Source organism: Trichosporon asahii (assembly GCF_000293215.1).
Source record: "Trichosporon asahii var. asahii CBS 2479 unplaced genomic scaffold scaffold00070, whole genome shotgun sequence".
NCBI classification, from domain to species: domain Eukaryota; kingdom Fungi; phylum Basidiomycota; class Tremellomycetes; order Trichosporonales; family Trichosporonaceae; genus Trichosporon; species Trichosporon asahii.
Window position 1 is genome coordinate 1,257,831 of NW_014040855.1, and position 15,450 is coordinate 1,273,280.

The 15,450-nt window shown below is 58.3% G+C and overlaps 9 protein-coding genes across 9 annotated transcripts; 5 read left to right on the top strand and 4 right to left on the bottom strand.

Annotated features, from left to right (window-relative positions):
- Window positions 1-215: 215 nt before the first annotated feature.
- A1Q1_04265 (uncharacterized protein) lies at window positions 216-1,328 on the top strand (the record flags this gene model as incomplete). The annotated part of the gene is made up of 2 exons (XM_014322642.1): window positions 216-291; window positions 400-1,328. The coding sequence occupies 2 exons, from the start codon at window positions 216-218 to the stop codon at window positions 1,326-1,328; spliced, it is 1,005 nt and encodes a 334-aa protein (XP_014178117.1).
- Window positions 1,329-1,600: 272 nt separating this feature from the next.
- A1Q1_04266 (sorting nexin, required to maintain late-golgi family resident enzymes in their proper location) lies at window positions 1,601-2,370 on the bottom strand (the record flags this gene model as incomplete). Its single annotated transcript, XM_014322643.1, has 3 exons — window positions 1,601-2,098; window positions 2,140-2,258; window positions 2,349-2,370. 3 exons carry the CDS (start codon window positions 2,368-2,370, stop codon window positions 1,601-1,603), a joined length of 639 nt encoding a protein of 212 aa, XP_014178118.1.
- A 686-nt stretch (window positions 2,371-3,056) lies between these two features.
- Window positions 3,057-5,928, top strand: A1Q1_04267 (uncharacterized protein; the record flags this gene model as incomplete). The annotated part of the gene is made up of 7 exons (XM_014322644.1): window positions 3,057-3,234; window positions 3,287-3,321; window positions 3,365-3,570; window positions 3,670-3,892; window positions 3,941-4,405; window positions 4,483-5,769; window positions 5,818-5,928. The coding sequence occupies 7 exons, from the start codon at window positions 3,057-3,059 to the stop codon at window positions 5,926-5,928; spliced, it is 2,505 nt and encodes an 834-aa protein (XP_014178119.1).
- A 191-nt stretch (window positions 5,929-6,119) lies between these two features.
- Window positions 6,120-6,875, bottom strand: A1Q1_04268 (uncharacterized protein; the record flags this gene model as incomplete). Its single annotated transcript, XM_014322645.1, has 2 exons — window positions 6,120-6,380; window positions 6,432-6,875. 2 exons carry the CDS (start codon window positions 6,873-6,875, stop codon window positions 6,120-6,122), a joined length of 705 nt encoding a protein of 234 aa, XP_014178120.1.
- A 2,287-nt stretch (window positions 6,876-9,162) lies between these two features.
- On the top strand, window positions 9,163-9,969 carry A1Q1_04269 (ubiquitin-conjugating enzyme; the record flags this gene model as incomplete). The annotated part of the gene is made up of 7 exons (XM_014322646.1): window positions 9,163-9,165; window positions 9,214-9,276; window positions 9,318-9,401; window positions 9,466-9,514; window positions 9,632-9,741; window positions 9,797-9,858; window positions 9,906-9,969. The coding sequence occupies 7 exons, from the start codon at window positions 9,163-9,165 to the stop codon at window positions 9,967-9,969; spliced, it is 435 nt and encodes a 144-aa protein (XP_014178121.1).
- Window positions 9,970-10,113: 144 nt separating this feature from the next.
- On the bottom strand, window positions 10,114-10,863 carry A1Q1_04270 (uncharacterized protein; the record flags this gene model as incomplete). Its single annotated transcript, XM_014322647.1, has 2 exons — window positions 10,114-10,782; window positions 10,834-10,863. 2 exons carry the CDS (start codon window positions 10,861-10,863, stop codon window positions 10,114-10,116), a joined length of 699 nt encoding a protein of 232 aa, XP_014178122.1.
- Window positions 10,864-11,262: 399 nt separating this feature from the next.
- On the top strand, window positions 11,263-11,699 carry A1Q1_04271 (uncharacterized protein; the record flags this gene model as incomplete). Its single annotated transcript, XM_014322648.1, has 3 exons — window positions 11,263-11,272; window positions 11,310-11,602; window positions 11,664-11,699. 3 exons carry the CDS (start codon window positions 11,263-11,265, stop codon window positions 11,697-11,699), a joined length of 339 nt encoding a protein of 112 aa, XP_014178123.1.
- A 164-nt stretch (window positions 11,700-11,863) lies between these two features.
- A1Q1_04272 (uncharacterized protein) lies at window positions 11,864-13,986 on the bottom strand (the record flags this gene model as incomplete). Its single annotated transcript, XM_014322649.1, has 2 exons — window positions 11,864-13,533; window positions 13,575-13,986. The coding sequence occupies 2 exons, from the start codon at window positions 13,984-13,986 to the stop codon at window positions 11,864-11,866; spliced, it is 2,082 nt and encodes a 693-aa protein (XP_014178124.1).
- Window positions 13,987-14,119: 133 nt separating this feature from the next.
- On the top strand, window positions 14,120-15,343 carry A1Q1_04273 (small monomeric GTPase; the record flags this gene model as incomplete). Its single annotated transcript, XM_014322650.1, has 6 exons — window positions 14,120-14,199; window positions 14,493-14,576; window positions 14,650-14,728; window positions 14,869-15,021; window positions 15,078-15,197; window positions 15,269-15,343. 6 exons carry the CDS (start codon window positions 14,120-14,122, stop codon window positions 15,341-15,343), a joined length of 591 nt encoding a protein of 196 aa, XP_014178125.1.
- Window positions 15,344-15,450: the final 107 nt, after the last annotated feature.

Sequence of the window (15,450 nt, forward strand, 5' to 3'; positions counted from 1 at the left end):
TGAGCCGCATGTGTCAACGTGTGTTCCGATCCGCCGTAACGGTAAGATGCGGCAGCGCGGCAGCGCGGCAGTGGGCAAGTCCTTCGACCGAGAAATCGCCGTGCCCTAGGATTCAACCGCCGGCACGGCGGGGACCGATATATCGGCCGTCCCCCCCAGCGACAAGTACATCACTGCGGCGATCTTGACAACGTACACTCAACGCCAGAAGAACAATGACGAAGCAAGTCCAGGACGTGCCGATCTTCGAGGCGGATCGCGTGCTCGAGTGCGGCAACACGCTTGGAGAGGGTGAGTTTCAACGTCTTCTTTTGCAAGAGGGGGGAAGGAAGGAGGGGAGGAGGGAAGGTGGAGGTCGTCCACACCGCAATCTCGGAGGAAAGTCAAGCTGACAAGAAGGCATCACCTGGGCCAACGGCCAGATCGTGTGGGTCGACATTGAGAACGCGTCGGTGCACACTCTTACGGGTGACAAGCATGAAACCCGCACCTTCCCGGAGACGCGATACGTGCCCGCCGTCGCCGGCGTCGCTGGCGCCGAGGACGGTCTAGTCGCAGCCTTCCACGACCGGCTCGTCCACCTCCCCTCCCCCTCCTCCTCTCCGGAGGACATCGCCCTCCTGATCCCGGAGGAGGAGAAGAGCGCAGTCCGTCTGAATGACGGGGCCTGCGACCCCGCCGGCCGCTTCCTCGTCGGCAGCATGAACCTCGACGGCCTGGGCATCTCGCCGCCTCTCGGCAAACTGTATTCCGTCTCCGCCTCTCCCTCGGCCTCTGGAGGGTATCAAGTCAAGACTCTGCTCGAGGACGTGGGCTGCTCGAACGGCATCGACTGGACGCCAGACGGAAGGACCATGTATTACATCGACAGCGCACACCCGCGCATCGACGTTTTCGACTATGACGTCTCTTCTGGGTCTATCTCCAACCGCCGCGTCTTTGTCACCGAGGCCGATTTGCCGCCACTGCCGCCTGCCAGCCGCGTCCCGGCCCCCATGGTCGCCTTTGACGGGCTCACGGTCGATGGGGCCGGAAACGTGTGGGTCGCGCGGTGGGGCGAGTCGCGCGTTGTCTGCTACCGTCCCAGCGGCGAGGCGATCCTGCAAGTCGTCACGCCTGAGGCTCGCACGCCCACTATTCCTGCTTTTGGAGGGGAGGGACTGGATGAGCTCTGGCTCGCTACGGCTAGTGCGGAGCTGGCGGGGCAGAAGGCCCAGGACTGGCCCCGGTCTGGAGATGTGTTCAAGCTCAAGATTGGGCAGGAGATCAAGGCTCTGCTGGGCGGAGGGTGGAAGGGTCGCGCGCGCCATGGGTTCCGTCTCGCCTAAGCCGTGCAGTTAACCACGAATTATTAGTTAGAAACCCAGTAGTTAGAAGAGCATAGCGCTTGTACGATGAGAAATGGAATCCATACAAAAAGGAGGAAAGAAACACACACAAATGCTAAGAGTCATGCTGGGGCCTGGACTGTCAGGCTGCTGGTTCGGCGCTGTGTCACTGGTACCGGGCTGGACCGCTGCGTCACTTCACGGGGCGTGGGTACGCTCGCCCTGCGCCGGTCATGCATCCCGCCGCTCGCGCTTCACGCTCGCGCCGGCGCTTAGAGCCACTGGCTCTTGTCCCACGCGGGGTCCTGGAGGAAGGCGCAGAGCACCTTGGATCCAGTCTGGAGCAGGGGGTGGCCAGCGACAATCTCGAGGAAGCGCTGCAGACCCTCGCGGCGCTGCTCGATCACGTCGTCTGTGAATCTGTTCGTGAACACCTTGCCCGGCAGAGGCGGAATGTTGACGCGCGTGCTCTCCCGCTCGAGAATGTCCCGGAACGCCTCAAAGTCGCTGTACCGGCGGCGCACGACAGAGTGCCGGATCTTGAATGCGGGGATGTTCGTCTGAATGTTAGCAAGGCTAGGAAAGAGCTCGTCGAGGGTGGCGAGCGTGACAATAGGAGGTTCGGTCCATTGCCTGCCTCGCCCGCCTTCATCGCTGCCACTCACCATGCACACAATCTCGTAGTCGGTGTACATCTTGCGCCCAACGCCGTGCGTCAGAGGGTTGCGCACCTCGATCTCAAGGAAGGACTCCGGAACAGCGTACATCTCCTCGAACTGGGGTTAGCTGGACACGGTATTGGCGAGCTCACTGGCTGTGGCCGTCCGGCAAGTCGGGCCATGTCGGTGAACGTCAGACGCTGCGACGAGTCGGCGCGGGCGAACGGCGAGTGCGTCGCATCAGGAGAAGGGGTAGTCGGGGCGTGCACAGCTGTGGAGAAGTCAGCGATGAGTTCTGTCAGTCACGGCTTTTGTTGTGGTCTTGTGGCCGGGTGGCCAGGAGGTGGGAAGGGATACGCACGGCCCGCCTGCTGCTGGTTCATGGTGAGTGTGGGCAAGTCGAGATGGAGTGTGACGTGGGTGGTAGTGGTGGTGGGAGGATGCTCGGGAGTCGGGTGCTCGGCTCTCTGGCGGAGGTGTGTGTATTTGGTTGATCAGACGAGGAAGACAGTGGAAAGACAAAAAATGAGGCGGTGGTGGTGAGGACGATAAGAGTAACGGTGGACTCGCCATCGGGCTGGTCCTGGCCTACGCCTGCCATACTGCGCTCGTCTCCGCGCAGGCGAGCATGGCGCAGTGGCCAACCAGTCTAGCACTTGGCCTGGAGCGGGTCTGCGCCTAGCGGCGCCCAGACTGCCCAGACTACCGAATATGGGCTACTCCTAATACCTGATTAGCACAAATGGTTCCGCTAATGATTCCAGCTTATGAGGGGGTCAGGGGCAATCCCTCCGCGAGAGCCCTGGCCGGTACCTTGGTCGCTGAGTGCAGAACGGTGTGCTCGGCGCAGGGTCGCGCTCGACCGGCCCTGTGAGCCCTGTCCGCCCAGCCGGTAGCTCTCCTAGTTCAGACAGACCAGGATCCATGAGCTCACTTTGGCTCACCTGGTGTGCGTTCGTCCTTTCCATCCGTTCCTGTCCTCGACGTTCCTTCCTTCTCTCCATATTCTACCAACTAACTCTACTTTCTCTTCTGCGCCGCCTGTCACCAACTTTCCAATCCTCGACAAATGGTCGACCAGCAGCTTCCCCACTCGTCCCCGGGGAAGGCAAGGTCCCATCGGTCGCGAGGATCGAGGGCTTCCAACGCCGGTTCAGCGTCTTCCTCGCCCCGCATCTCTTCGTCAACTACCTTCCAATCTGGCAAGAACGAGAACGCGATTCCCACCAATGTCATCACCTACAAGGGTAAGTCATCTTCTGCAGCCGCCCCATTCCTCGCCTGCTGACGCTGCCCCAGGACGCCGCATTCCCGCGCGCATCGATCCCGACGCTGTGAGTGGTCCGAGGTGATTGCGACGCGCACTTCCCAACTTAGTCCGCGGTCCGTGCGCGGCGCCGACGAAACAACCAGTCCGCAGCGGAGACAACTAACGACCAGAGCATTCTTCGCGTTGTCGAGATCATGGCCAAGAGCTTCAATGCGCCGGAACACCATGTCGCGCTGGCTCTGCGCGATGAAAGTGACAATCTGGTCACCCAGGCCAATATTGCGGAGAAGGTGGCGTCGCGTGAGACCCTAAAGTGAGTTTCAGACGAGACAACACGAATTGACCGCCCAAGGCTCGTACCCGCTCCCAACACCGAAGCCGTCACTGTTGTCATGTCCTTGATTGAGGCTAGAGGCATCAAGCGAGGATGCTGCGGGGCTCTGCCGAAGAGCGAAAACTCGCAAATCCCCGAGGACACCGGTACGCTGCCCGCCAAGCTCGCACTCTTCAACCTGCAGAAGTACATCAAGGAGGATGACTTTGCCGTCGAGTTCATGCTCAAGGGCGGCGTGAAATTCCTGGTCGACCTGATCACGGATGAGGGGCCCAGGATTCTGACAGGCAACTCCCTAGCGGTAAGCTTTCAACAGTTGGGCGAAAGCTGACAACAGTACGCGCTGCAGGGCATTAGGGGTGTCATGGATTACGACAACGGCTGGGGCAACTTCTCGGACGCGTTCATCGACCGTGTCATCCGTATCCTTGCATCCTCAAACGTCACTAATGTCGTGCGACCAGCAACCGTAATCATCCGGAAGCTCGTTAATGCGTCGCCGAAGGGCCACAACGCCAAGGGCAAGAGCAAGGCGCGGGAAGACGACGCAGTTAACAACTACGGCTTCGAAAGGATCTTTGGGCGTATCTCGGAGGCCGGGCTACAGATCGACGACGGGCAGGTGGGGCCTGGAGCTGAGCGAGTGTTCCGTCCGATCGTGAAGCGTCTGGAGGTGCAACGCGATCTCGAACTTGTCTCACAGAGTTTGGCGCTCATCAACGCGTGCCTTCGATCAGCTCAGCAAGAGGGAAGCAAGCGCTATTCGGAGCTCATCAGTGTGGTTGAGACTCTGGGAACACGGCGACATGTGGCGGTATGTGCTACTTGAATTGCCTGCCTGTTAGCTAACATCAGCGGTTGATTCCCGTTAGCTCTAATAACATGGTCGAGGGCCGTATTCTGGACTTCCAAAATCGATACGCCAACGTCCTGCGGTACCATTCTCTGCGGCCGGTGCGACCAGCGACGAACACAACACACGAGCGATATCTCAGCGACATCTGGAATGCGGGTCGCCTCGACGATGAGGAAGCGACGGCAAGCAGCATTAACATCAGCTCTACGCGGATCAGCAGCCCCGACTACCACCACTCGGGCGGACCGCGCTCTTGGGAGGGATGGCGTCGCATGGGGTTGTCATTGGAGTTTGCGGATGACTCTGAGGAGCTTAACGAGACGGAGTTGTTCCGATCAGTGGGCGAGCTCGGCCTGGAATGCCTACACTACTACGCCATGCACGAGGAGAACTTCCACAGTGTGGTGTTGGAGCAGCAGGCGCGACCTGAAGACCGACGCTGTCCCATCGGGCGCGCCAGCGCCGAGTGCGTCAAGGTCCTGTACGATCACTACAAGATCTCGCAGTCTGCCTCCCGTGGTTCATCGCATTTCCAGCCGTTCATGCTGAACTTCCCGCGACTGCACTCGCTCGTGCTCAAGTTCTTCCTCCGGATGTGGCAGGACTCTGAGTCGCGATTGGACGACTTCGAGCGTTTGAGCTACCTTGTGACGTCCCAGGTCCGACTGACACTCGCAAACGAGCACACCAAGACGTGGTTGAACCTCGAGAACGACTTCCTCGGAACCGACTACAGGAACATCCGTGACGGACAGATGGAGATGATTGACAAGGAGGATGGTCTGCTGGAGCGAGCGGCGGTTAACGACTTACGGGAGAAAGTCAGGCGGGAAGCGTATGAGGTGGTTTCGGACCAGAGGCTTCTCTGCATGATGCAAGGAAGTTGGTTTAACGCGGCTCACGTCCTTGTTCCCGGGATCGAACAGGCGAGTCGACCGACACCATCGAAGCCCTTGCGCTTCGTTCGCCTCTCGCAGGACCAGCAGACGCTGCACTGGGGAGAGTTCGTGGAGCGCAGCACCGTGCCTCCCAGCTACGAGCAGCTGAAGTATAAAAGTGGGTCCGCATACCTGCTGCTTGCTGACCCGACAGTTGACCTTGATGACGTTACGGAAGTCCACGTTCAAACTGGCTGTGCCATCGGCTCCCGCAGCCCCGACCTTGTGTCGAAGCTCTCGATCTCGCTCATGTCCGGCCCGAATCTCAGTCTGCTGGACATTGACGCTATTCACGCCCAACAGTTCGCGGAGTGGACTGATGGCCTGCTCGTCCTAAAAGGGCAGTCCGAGATGGGTACGCAGGAATCGAACAACTACGTTCATGTGAGTTGGCTACTTGTCGTACATAACTGACGTCAGATCCTTACCGAGCTTGCGCTCAAGATCCGTCTGCTGGACATTACCGGAGACGGCATTGAGATTCCGCAGCGGGTCAACTTTGGAAGTGCACCGAAGAGCACCGACTTCTGGTTTGCAGGATAGTCTAACCAGGACACTCTCCTTTCTCTCCTTTCTTTCACCCCTTGGTTCTTTGGTTCCCCGCGTATCTCGCGCTTCACGCCTGACGATGACGAACGCCCTGCCACCTTTCCATTATATAATCTTGTACATGTCGAGTATCGACGGGCATGAATATAATCACAGTATTGTACACTCCGCACTGCCGTCTATGTCTATTCCTCCTCCATATCGCTTCCGCCCGCGCTGTCGATGCTCCTGTCCATATCCTCCATGAGCTGCACATCGTCCGAGTCGTACTCGCCGCTCTCTTCAATTTGACCCGACACGCCCTCGTCGCCCTCATCCGAAGCGTCCATATCCTCGAGATCCGCGTCGAGGTCGACTTCGGCGCCTTCCTCCTCCTCGGGAACGGGCGAGGGCGAGATCGCATGCGCCTCTTCCTGGCGGTGTGACGGGTCCGACGGAGTCGGGGACTGATGTCAGCTGTCCGTATCTGTACGCAAGCTTCCGCGAGAGACACTTACCGGCGCCGTCTCCATCTCGCCGAGCGTCATCCTCCGTCCAAACGGCATAAGGAAGCGGTGTCCGAACTGATTGATGCTGGCCTTCTCTTCGTCGAGCGCGGCTTCCTCGTCGCTGAGGTCGGCCAGGTCGTGCGCGACAGCGAAGCCCGCGGGTCGTTTCCCGGTCAGTGCCCTCCTCTGCGCTCGCGCGAGACTTGATCGCCGCGCAGCCGAGGCCGAGTGAGGTGGGATTGGGACAGAGGTACGGGGTTTCCACCGTCCGCCTCCGCCTGGAGTCGGCAGAGAAGAGGTGGACGAGGAAGGTGTGCGTGAGGAAGCGGAGGAGGAGGAAGAGGCGTAGGAGTTGAGAAGCGAGGCGTGCACTCGGTCCCGGGACGAGATGGTGTAGGCGTAGTAGCTGAAGAGGGGGGAGGGTCGCTGTGGAGGCAGCGCGTTGCTCGCCATTGTGCAGCCGTGATTGTGGCGATGGAGAGTGGCTTGTTTGGTTCAGTGTCCGACAATGGTCAGGCTGAGGTGGAGGTCATTTGGGCGCGAGCCTATCTGGAGATAAGAAATCTGATTCCGTCGGCCGCCTTCGATTATGATCAGTCCTAATTATCGACCGAGACCATAGAAGGAGCCGCTGATGAGGAAGACGATACACTAAGCGGAGAAGCGGGGAGATAGGTAATGCATTACATTATGAGTACAGGTACAATGTGGATCTGATAGAGTCTAAGCCTTTTAGCGAAATCACTTGCCGCTACTGCTCATCGCCTCATCCTGAACGGTTAGCTACGGAACCCTGGCGCGTAGCTTACCTCTTCTTGAACCTCTCGAAGACAACGTCGTCCGTCGCCATCTCCGGTCGCCTCGGGCGCTCTCTTGGTTCCCTGGGAGTCTGCCCAGCCGCCTCTCTCCGCGCCTTCTCCATCTCCTTGTGCACGTCAACTTCTCGCTGCGGGCCACCGCGGAAGACTGCTGTCAGCTATATCCAACACCTCAGCTTACATCTCATAGACGCGAGGTGGTCGTCGGTACGCTCCTCGCGCTGCTCCATCTTCCTCTTCTCCGCGAGTTCTCGCTTTGCGCGTTCCGTCTCCTCGATGTTGCGCAGTCGGTTCCTGCTGTCAGCTAGGGGACGGGAACTGTGCAGCTCACTCCATGCCGAGGTCAATCTCGGGAATCGCGCTGAGCATGCCTAGCGAGTTGGTCAGATTTCCTTCCTGTTCCTCGCGCAGCGCTCCTCCCTTCACGTTGTACCTCTCTCCGAGGCCGAACAGCGCGTCTGCCTCAGCGGCCGCCTCCTTCGTGGCCTCCTCTCGCGTCAAACCCTTGCGCTTGGCCATCTCCGTCTCAATGTACTTCATCCTGATGTGTCAGCTCGTGAGTAATAACGATAGCTTACATGTGCTTGTCAACGTCGAGGGCGTTCGTCTGCTGCGTAAAGTTGTTGCTGCGGACCTTGCGTGCGAGCGCGTCCTTCTCGTCGCCTTCCTCGGCGGCCGTGGTCTTCTGAAGACCGAACTTGTCCAGCGGTACGTCGTCCGGATCAATCTTCTTCTTCTTCTCGTCACCTCGATTGAGCTTCTCCAATTCGATGCCCTGTTGGCTTCGTCGCAGTTTCCGGAGAAGCATCATCTCCTCTACACTCGCCCTGTTGTTAGCTCGCTTCTCTGACCACTAAGCTCACGACTCGGGAGTGTCATCTCTATCGGGTGATGACGCTGCCGCTGGGGAGTCCGCGGGTGTCACGTCCTCCGATGCCGGGCGAGAGCGCACCGCCGCCGGCCGGGTGCGTTTCTTGAACATGACTGAGGTAGTGGGAGATGACGAAATGAATTTCGATCACGGCCTCCACTTTCGGTTGTTTTGTTGCCACCTGAGGAGGCTTATCTCGCATCCGCATCATTCGCCATGGGCTTGCCGAACCTCCGCTGTGAGTTGCTATGTCATGGTTGAACTAACATGCAGCCATCTTCGCTTCGTCGAGGACGTCTGAGGAGGAGCGACAACTTTCGCGCTCAACGTTCTACAAGTTGTGAGTTCTGCAGCTCTGCGTTCTGTTCGAGGGCGATGTGGGGCGTGAGCTGTGGTCTTGGCCGCCGTCAGCTAACGGTCCAGCACTGCGTTTGTGGCGAGCTGCTTGGTCATCTCGCTGCTCGCGGCCCGGAGTGCCCGAGAAGTCGGACCAAGGGCGGCCACGAGGATGATCGGCATGGGGAAGGGAGCCGCTGCTGCCGCTGCGGCCGCTGCGCAAGCCGTCTAAGTGCTCCGTTCACGGTTCCAAGGAGGGCTTGCCTCCACTTCAGAATCTCATTGCCGCTCTAGGCATCGGCTGCTGAGAGCCGGAGCGCTATGCACTTAGAACATGACGTTCAGAGGGCCAATCGATGACTTGTCCTAGGTCGCCAGACCCCTCTGAGTTTGATGGCACGTATGGCACAACCGAGTTCGTTCCCATCAGCGCCTTTGTCATATTGCTCCTTCTAAACGAGCTATCTCCATATATTCCTAGACCTTTCAGCTGTCTTGTATGCATAGAGTCACCGATAGCAGGGCGCAAGAGGATTCTGAACGCGGTTCTCATCTCGGGTCACACTGATAGGCACGCAGGGTCGATGTCGATCGCCTAGGCGTGCCTAACCCCGTTTGCCACCTAACGAAAACACAATCTGTCAACATGCTCCTTGTCATCTTCCCTCCCTTTGTCTCTCCCTTCTCTACTCATACCAGATAACAAAACGCCAAAATGGTAGGCAATGAGATAATTTGGCAGGATTTACGTTGTGCTGACCGCCAGTCATCTCTGGCGACGGCCCGACTCACGGAAGAGCGCAAGCAGTGGCGTAAGGACCACCCCTTCGTAAGCAGGCAGGTCTCAATGGAGACTGACGCGATGCACAGGGTTTTTACGCTCGCCCGCAGAAGAAGGAGGACGGTACCCTCAACATGATGATCTGGGAGGTCGGAATTCCCGGCAAGGCTGGAGTGAGTGACTGCTTTGGCGAGCGGCAGCGGGAGTGATTACGAACATGATGACTGACCGCTTTAGACGAACTGGGAAGGAGGCATCTACGTCGTCACCATGACGTTCCCCGATGGTGAGCTTGGCGGTTGATCGATCCAGCTGACAGCAGACTACCCCACCAAGCCCCCCAAGTGTGCGTGTGTGGTGCCAGAGCGCACATGACTACAGCGGATCTGAACTGACGCCCCAGGTCGCTTCACCCCTCCGCTCTTCCACCCTAACGTCTACCCGTCTGGAACCATCTGTCTCAGCATTCTGGACGAGGAGAAGTCTTGGAAGCCGGCCATCTCGATCAAGCAGGTGAGGTATCGATGCAGCGTTATATTGCTAACCTTAGATCGTCCTCGGCATCCAGGACCTTCTCGACAACGCCAACATCGGAGACCCCGCCCAGATCGACGCCTACCAGATGTACAAGTGAGTCTAATTGACAGCTAGGTTCTCCCGGACGATCTGACCCACAGGAACGACCGTCCTGCCTATGACAAGCGCATCAAGCAGCAGGCGATCGAGCGTCGTCAGAAGTAGTTTAGAACACTGCAATGCCTCATATATTGTTGTATAATGGTAATTTTTGCATGTTACGTACGCGTGATAGCATGATGCGGAGAGGCAGTGGTACTGAGCGGAGGGGGTATGTGATGACTTTGAGATGTGTGCGTTGCAGATGCTTCAGTTGCTGACAGAGTTGTAGTCTCGCTGGTAGTGGACGAGACTCTCCTTTCCTTGTCCCAGATTTGAGTCGACTACTCGGCAGATGAACAGCTCGCTTCCCAGCAGATGCGCCTTCTCCTTCTCAATCTCAAAGTCCAGGTTCGCCAAACCGTCGCAAACTGCCTTCAAAGGCATGGAATGGATGACTTGACATCGCAGGTGTCCGACGGCATCCTTGAGGGCCGGCGGATCTGAATCGTCCCACTCGTACCGGCCGAATATTGGCCGCTGGTCGACACCAGGGCGAGCGAGAGCCTCTGCGATAGCCTGGTTTGAAGAGGAGAGGAGAGACACCATGAGTTCGGGGCAGGTCGTTTTCGGCGTTGACGTCGGCGCCGGCGTCGTGGCTTCTAGCGCAGCCGGGGACGTTCCGCACTCCGAGCCGGTGCCTGTTGGCGCGGCGCAGTCGTTGTCGCAACTGTTGAGCGGGATCTCGACGCCTTTGCCTGGCGCGATCGTGTGATTTGAGCATGGTCGCAGGTAGTCGGCCATCTTGGAGGGTAACCGCAGGCTGAATGCAACGAGCGGATACGGCTCAAGAGAGAGTGAGGCGAACGACGTCAGCGTCGCGCCGTGATACGGCGCCGGCGACGAGGCGTTCGTCTTCGTGACAGCGACGACGACGGGCTGAATGTCAGCTGCAAGACATTGGGTGCTAAGCTACAAGGCTGAACATACCTGGGCAACGTTCCTCAGCACATCGCGCATCGTGAGTGCCGGCTGGTGGTGCGGCGATCCTGGTCCAGCTTTCGAGGAGGAAGGCCGCGAGCAGCCGGGAAACCGCATGCTCCGCGCCACGGTGCGGGCCGTTTGTGGCCGGAGGATCATTCTTGCGTGTTCTGGGAGTAGAAGGGCGGCGCCTTCTCTCACTTCGGGCTTGCTCACGGAGTGTTGAGGGTGGAGGACGGACAGACTCAGGCAGTCATGAGATCGGCAAAGTGGCCCGAGAAAGGTACGGGTGGTGAACGGACATGTGACACTGTCCGGATCTACGGTCAAGATTTCATCATCGCCACCTGTTGCCGCCGCCTGGCAGGGAGCCTGGCGGGTTGAACGCTGCAACATGGCGACAATTCGGAGAGTGCACACTTAACAACAACTACCATCATGTCGAACGGTAAGCTGAGGAAGGGTCAATCACAGCTGATATGCAGTCGCAAACCCCGAGCTCCAGGAGCAGATCGACAAGGTCGCCGCTGCGAAGCAGACCCAGCAGACACACCCTGCCCAGAAGAATGTGCTTGTGTCCGCCCAGAAGCTGCAGAAGAACCGCCGTCTCCCGGCCACCATGATCACGCCGTCCGGTGGCATTGAGACGAGTAAGAAGAAGGGTGGAAAGCAGGTTCGCGGAAAGGGAAAGAGGAAGCAGAGTGATCTCGCGAAGGAGAAAGCGCTGGAACGCATGGAGAAGCTCGAGACCAAGGTCAGGGCTCGTGATGAGAAGCAGGTGAGTACAGCATGTTGCAGGTCACCAACTGCTGAAGTCCCATCATCGCTGACATCTTAAGGCTAAGCGGAAACGCGCCAAGCTCGCTTGGGAGTAGATGTGCCGCGCCATTACACTTTCTAGACTGTCTGACTTCTTACCTGTATGTATCCAATATTTCAAGGGAAGCCCATCGCAATCGTACCTCGGGAGGCATGAATGATTGTCATTGCCAAGATGGTCTACTACTACTGATGTTACTTTTATCTAGGTCATCTAATCTTAGCGCTTAGGGACCTGGGGAGCCTGCTGCTCCACACGCTCACCCAGGGAGTGGGTCTCGAGCGCCAGCTCGTCGAGCCTCTCCCTCCTCTTGTCGATGAGCTCCGTGAGCCCATCAGCGGCAATGTCCGGCTTGGCGACAACGAGGTTGTCCACTGTCCGGTCATAGTTTGAGGCAAGGTCGTCCTTCAGCATGTTGGTGACGCGGTCCCAGTCCTTCCACCACCGCTTCTGGGCCTTGGCCCAGATCTGCTGGCCGAGAGCGACACCCGACACCAGAGAGAGAAGGCCGGTGCCGATAGCTGTCGAGGAGGAGATGAGCTCCAGAGGCTGAACGTACGCGCACCAACTGGCCGACACTCCGGCAAGCGAGAGAGCATATGTGGAAAGGAGGGTGCGCTGAGCGGAGATCTGGAGTTTCGGCACCAACGTGCCAAGCATCTGAGACCTCCGAGACGTTACGGGTTGAAGCAGAGTGCTAGGGGAGACTCTCGGAATAGACAGCGACAGGCTGCTGAGGTGGTTGATGAGGAGAGGAGAGCTGAAAGGGTGTCCAGCCGCCTCGCCACCGGCCTTCGTCAACTGCCGCGCCGTGCTGTCGGCCGCATCACCCAAGCTGGCCTGCAGCTGCGCCAGTTGGCCAGCTTCGTAGGTCAACTGCTGCTCAATGTCGCGACCAAAGTGTCGCGAGATGTACGATCCGACCTCAGCACCGACATCGTCCACGCGCAGGCGCGCGATCAGTCCGAGCCACGAAAGCCGTCCGTCGAAGAGCTGCTTCAACCCCTGCTTGGTCGTCGCAACGCTCTGGTCGACGGATCCCTCCACAACGCCGCTGTCGATGCCACGGGCGACGACACTAAGGCGCTTGGCGCGCGCTGCTCCATTCCTTGCTTCCCTCCTCAGCTCCGCAACCGTGTCCTGGGCGTGCTGCAGAACGTGGCGGTCGCTAGCGAGAACTTCTCCGGTGTATGCCAGTGCCTCAGACGCGATGCGCGCCGCGGTCTCGAGCTGGGGGTCGACAGGAACAGTGGCACTGAGCTCCTTCTGCAGAGTATTGATGTTGGACAGCATCATGCCCTCCTGGAAAATATTGAAGGGGGTCTGTCGTCCGGGGATCTCCGGATGAGGGCTATCCTCGAGGGCCAAAGCGAGCGCCTCATGCGCGTTTAGAGCCGCGTCCGCGTTGACAAACGTGATGTCGTACTCGCCGGCCCGAGGGTGGAACTTCGCAAGCTGCTCCTCAAGTCGAGCCTGAACCTCTTCCTCAGTCATATGAGGGGGAACCATTCCGTTGATGACATAGTGAGCTGGGCCAGCAGCGATGAGCTTGATGACCTCGTTGTCGTTCGCGCGGTAAATCGGAGCATCAAGAAGTCGGATCGGGTCCATGACAGCGACGACCGAGTCAGCGTCCAGAACGGCACTGGCGGCAAGCTTGTCAGAGGTGACTTCAACAATGTCACTCTTGGATGAGCTCAGCCACGACGCCTGCGTAGACAGGCGACCTGGTGTCCGAGAGTGGGGTCCGTATGTGATGTGCAGGTAGTCGGTCGCGGTGCCGAAGTAGCGATTAAGGACGGAGTCGCGCTGAGCGGCCGAGTCGGAGAGGACATCTTGCAAAAGTGCCGAGACGACATCGTGGGACGCGCTGATCTTGTCACCAACAACTGCAGCGTCAGAGGGGGTTAAGCGAACAAAAACAACGTACAAGCAAGCTTTGCCCGGCGAGGTCGCGTCAAGTCATTCTTGGCGTTGAGGACGCGGTCGTACCAGATTCCAGAGCCACCAATATCGTTCTCCAGAATCGACGCAATGTCGTTGAGGACTCGGGTCATTTGACCAGAAGAGTCGACCGAGGAAGCAGCCGGACGGTAATCGGAGGCGGGAGGCGGAATGTCGCCCACGGCCGTCGGCTGGACCTGAGCGGCGGTGGCAAGCAGCCGTGCCCTCAGCCTTGTCCGCGCCGGTGCGCGACACCGGACCGCCAGCGCTCTGGCTCCTGCGCGGTACATGTCGACGTCGAGCTTCGAGGTAGTGCGGAGAAGGTACAGCTTGCGGTGTGACTTTCTCGGTCTTCGCCAAATGACGGGGGCTGCGTCAACCAACCGTGGGAAACTCATTTTACGTAAGGTTAAGATGCGCGCTGGTCCCTGGGTTCCTGGTTGTTGCTTGACAGTGACTTGTTGTCGCGGTTCGATCAACATACAGACCCTCATTGCACACCGTCTCACCGAACGCGATATTCGACCAACCATGGCGGAGCAAGGAGGATATGCCTCGTCCGGATCAGGAAGTGGTCGAGTTAGCGGAAGTGAGGGAGGGGATCGCAATGCGTGAGTACCTATCACCGGCGGCAACAACAACCTCCCGCGAGACAGTCACCCGTGGTCAATTGAGGGCGTGACGAAGTGGAGCAGAGAGTGTAAGCAGTAACACCAAGCACGTTGGACATGCTCTGGGGCAGCTTTGGAGCGTTCCCAGTGGTAGTTTGGATAGTTTGGAAGAGAGCTGCCGCTTGTCCTTGCAACGGTGCCAGCTTCCGCTGAATCCCGCCTGGCTCTCCCACGCACCAATCACTTGCCCTCCTCTATCGCACCGTGCGAGATGACGACGTACTGACTCGCAGGATTGTCCTGAAGGTTGGAATGGTTGGAGACGCGCAGATCGGCAAGACGTCTCTGATGGTGAAATACGTTGAGGGGAGCTTCGAGTGAGTAGCTGTCGATGATCGAACGAGACAGCGACGTACGACCCCGTCCCGTCCCTCGCGACTGACAATTCAGTGAGGACTATATTCAGACCCTCGGCGTGAACTTCATGGAGAAGGCGATTACGATTAGGAATACAGAGATCACATTTTCGGTGAGTCGTCGCGGGGCGTCTGTGCTTGTGAACAAGGATCGAGCGTCATTGTGTTGAGTGCATCTGCCTGAAACCACACGGCCACACGGCCGTACGGCACGTACCCAAACGAGGCCTGGAATGTTGGCTGACAACCAAAGATTTGGGACCTGGGCGGCCAGCGCGAATTCGTGTCCATGCTCCCGCTGGTCAGCAACGACGCCGTGGCCATCTTATTCATGTTCGACTTAACGAGAAAGAGTACTTTGAACTCGGTGAAGGAGTGGTATAGACAGGCTAGAGGATTCAATAAGGTGAGTCTCCATCACAACTCTGGACAGCTTAGGGGCGAGTAGAGCTGATCGAACAGACTGCAATCCCGGTCCTTATCGGAACAAAGTACGACATTTTCGCCTCATATCCCCGTGAAGAGCAAGAAGAAATCACGAAGCAGGCCAAGCGGTTCGCCAAGGCTATGCACGCTCCTCTGGTAAGCTCTCCGAATCTCTCATTAGCTAACTCCAGATCTTCTGCTCAACTTCCCATTCGATCAACGTTCAGAAGATCTTCAAGATCGTGCTGGCCAAGGCTTTCGATTTGAAGGTACGAGTTACCATGCAGTTGGATATTAACTGACCACAGTGTGTAATTCCGGAGATTGACCAGGTTGGAGAACCCATTCTGCTTTACCAGGAGGCCTGAGAGTGCCGTTGTATTTTATCCACGCTGTTATGCATATGATC